Source organism: Montipora foliosa, chromosome 5 (assembly GCF_036669935.1).
Source record: "Montipora foliosa isolate CH-2021 chromosome 5, ASM3666993v2, whole genome shotgun sequence".
Taxonomy (NCBI): domain Eukaryota; kingdom Metazoa; phylum Cnidaria; class Anthozoa; order Scleractinia; family Acroporidae; genus Montipora; species Montipora foliosa.
The window spans coordinates 8,760,025-8,762,524 of NC_090873.1; the positions used below are offsets into that span (position 1 = coordinate 8,760,025).

The 2,500-nt window shown below is 39.6% G+C and overlaps 1 protein-coding gene across 2 annotated transcripts in view; it reads right to left on the reverse strand.

Annotated features, from left to right (window-relative positions):
- LOC138003564 (insulin receptor substrate 2-B-like) overlaps positions 1–2,500 on the reverse strand; it is a 23,724-nt gene that overhangs the window by 15,505 nt on the left and 5,719 nt on the right. The window contains exon 1 of one of the 2 annotated variants that reach the window (XM_068849683.1): positions 1,053–1,300. The exons of the other annotated variant lie outside the window; for it this stretch is intronic. Coding sequence (XP_068705784.1) covers positions 1,053–1,194 — 142 coding nt within the window. The 5' untranslated portion in view covers positions 1,195–1,300. Of the gene's footprint in view, positions 1–1,052; positions 1,301–2,500 lie in introns of those variants that run through there. 2 annotated transcript variants of the gene reach the window in all.

Genomic DNA, 2,500 nt, shown 5'->3' on the forward strand with positions numbered 1-2,500 from the left:
TCGAAGAAGTACAGTCCAAAAGAGCCAGCTGGGCTTATTTAAAGATAAATTTAACTAACCTGCTTAGTTTTTTCTTAGCTACATCCCTGTGCAAATATGCGTACACAGAAAATAAAAAAAAGTAACTATAGATGATTAATGTGAGATCCAGAAGAAAATGCTTTGCCTCTCATGCTCTTTTTTTTTTCTTTTTAAAAAATTATAATTTTAAATTGATTTACAGTGCAGTCAGTTCCTTAATAAAATAATAAGAACACTTGTGCTAAGTTATAACCTTGAAAAATCATCATGATACACATACTAGTTAATTGTATTTAGCACTATCATTATTATTATTATAACTAGTAGTAATCAAAGATTAGGAGTGCGTTCTTCGCCTGTGATAATTGTTGTCTGTTACTGAAATCATTACTGTGAACGGCTGAAGCATACTGAAAAAGTCCACTGTTGTTCTGTGGATTTTGATATGACCTTTGATGACACGTTGCATGACGGCTCCAGTTTGGGTATCATTTGAAACTCGCAAATTCCATGTTATGAAAACGTCTCATTTTCACTTTTACTAGTAATGTTTAAGCATAAAGGCTAAATTTCAAAAAGAATACTTGCATGCGTTATATCTAGTACTCTGTGTATTCTGAGCTGGAAGAACAAATATCAGCTAACATCTGTGACATTTGCTCTCGCGTTTCTGTTTATCCCGACAAACTCCGTGCGACTGGCAATAATCACTTCCGCTGATGAACAAAATAAGTCAGCTTTTACATTGCTCTTCCTTAGTTCTGGCTTACTCCTATAGGTCTTGGCTTCAGAGTACTCTTTCATCGATTCAATTTCGACCGTTGGCGGAAACCGACTGAACTATTTGTGGCCACTGCAACTATTATATTATATTAAAGTCAACAAATGTAATCAAATTGTAGCCAATGAAATACGTATGGCTGTTCCCACGCGTACGGATAACACCCCAAAGCCAAGGCGATTCAAAGTCGTGTTCGTAAACAGAATAAATAATGTTGTCCCAACTATGTAACAAAAGCACGTCATCTCACATCCTGACCAAACAGGCCACACTCGGGCCAGAATAAACACTCCGAGAAACGAGCAATCGCGAAGAAATCGTCCCGTATACACGTGCTTTGCGATGATGTAATTTGTTTTCACCCGACCAAAAACTCTCACTCCAGGCTGCATTGGGACTGCATTGTCGTTTTTGTCGAATGCAATCAGAGTTCAAAACCAGTTAGCTTCAAAGAAAACCCCAAAAAGTCGAAAACAACGAAAGAAGCCACAAAAGAGAGCAAGCATGACGTGACAGATAGACACGAAAATGAGGCCCACAGCCCCTGCAAAAACCTAGAGGGGCGGCCAATTTGCAGTCCACAAAAAATCTCGATTTCTCCCGCCTGCGAAGCCTGCGAAACCAAATTAGGATGCGTTCTCTCGTACCTCGAGAACGCAACTATTATTATTGTCATATATTATTATTATCATCATCATCCTCATCATCATCATCATTGTTATCATCGTCACTGATACACACTGTACATACATGTATTGTATCATTAATTTTTAGTTAATTCCTTCAAAGGCATTTAAAAGCTGACAACCTAATCAAGGCAAGGGAAATTTTCACCTGAGGCTGACAATGTGATACAATTACAGTGTACAACTGTGTAACATACATACAAGGTTCTTTTAAAACAGTTTCTGAAAGCATTTCATTTCATTTCAGTATGGTGCACACTGATATACATACGGACAAAGACCGTGGAGAGCCAATAATAGGACACGAAGTCATTACAAAGGGCGATCGCCGAGGTTCACCAAGGGCGTAGCTAGAAGGGGGTCCTGCTGTGCCTGTGACCCCCTCTTTGCAAGCCTTTTTTTAGGCAGATGGTGAAAATGTGTGAGCCCCCCTTCAAAAAATCCTGGCTACGCCACTTTTCAGTACCGCTCAGTGTACAACAGAGAGTACTGGCTATACAGACAGACCGCAACACCGGGAACTACATGCTCTGCTCTTTGCAAATAGTCTGCGAGCTATTTTACGTCCCACAGCATTATGAACATTGAAGGTTTGTGAGACAGGGCCTGCGGTTTATCCGAGAAGACTACCGAGTCTGATCATTTGCAGATGCCATCACTTTAAGGCAGCACTTCCTCCTCAGTTATTTATAATAAAGACCCTGAGTGTTGGTGCGGTTGGAGATTTGATCCCATGACTTCCTGCACAGTATTCTGATTCTCAATTAACCAAACCGAGCCAAAAGGGTAACGACTTTTACCCAAAGCTATCAAAAAAATTGACTATTATATAAGGACACTTTCCATTAGGCAAAACTGACAGGCCAGACCGGGCATTTGGAAGGAGGAACTCTACAATGCCTTTAATTAAATTAATACTTGTAAATGTACACTTTGAGGATGATAAATTATATACTCCTCCAGAAGATCTAGAATAAGAGGGATTATCATGCATTCGCCAAGTGTTCCTCCA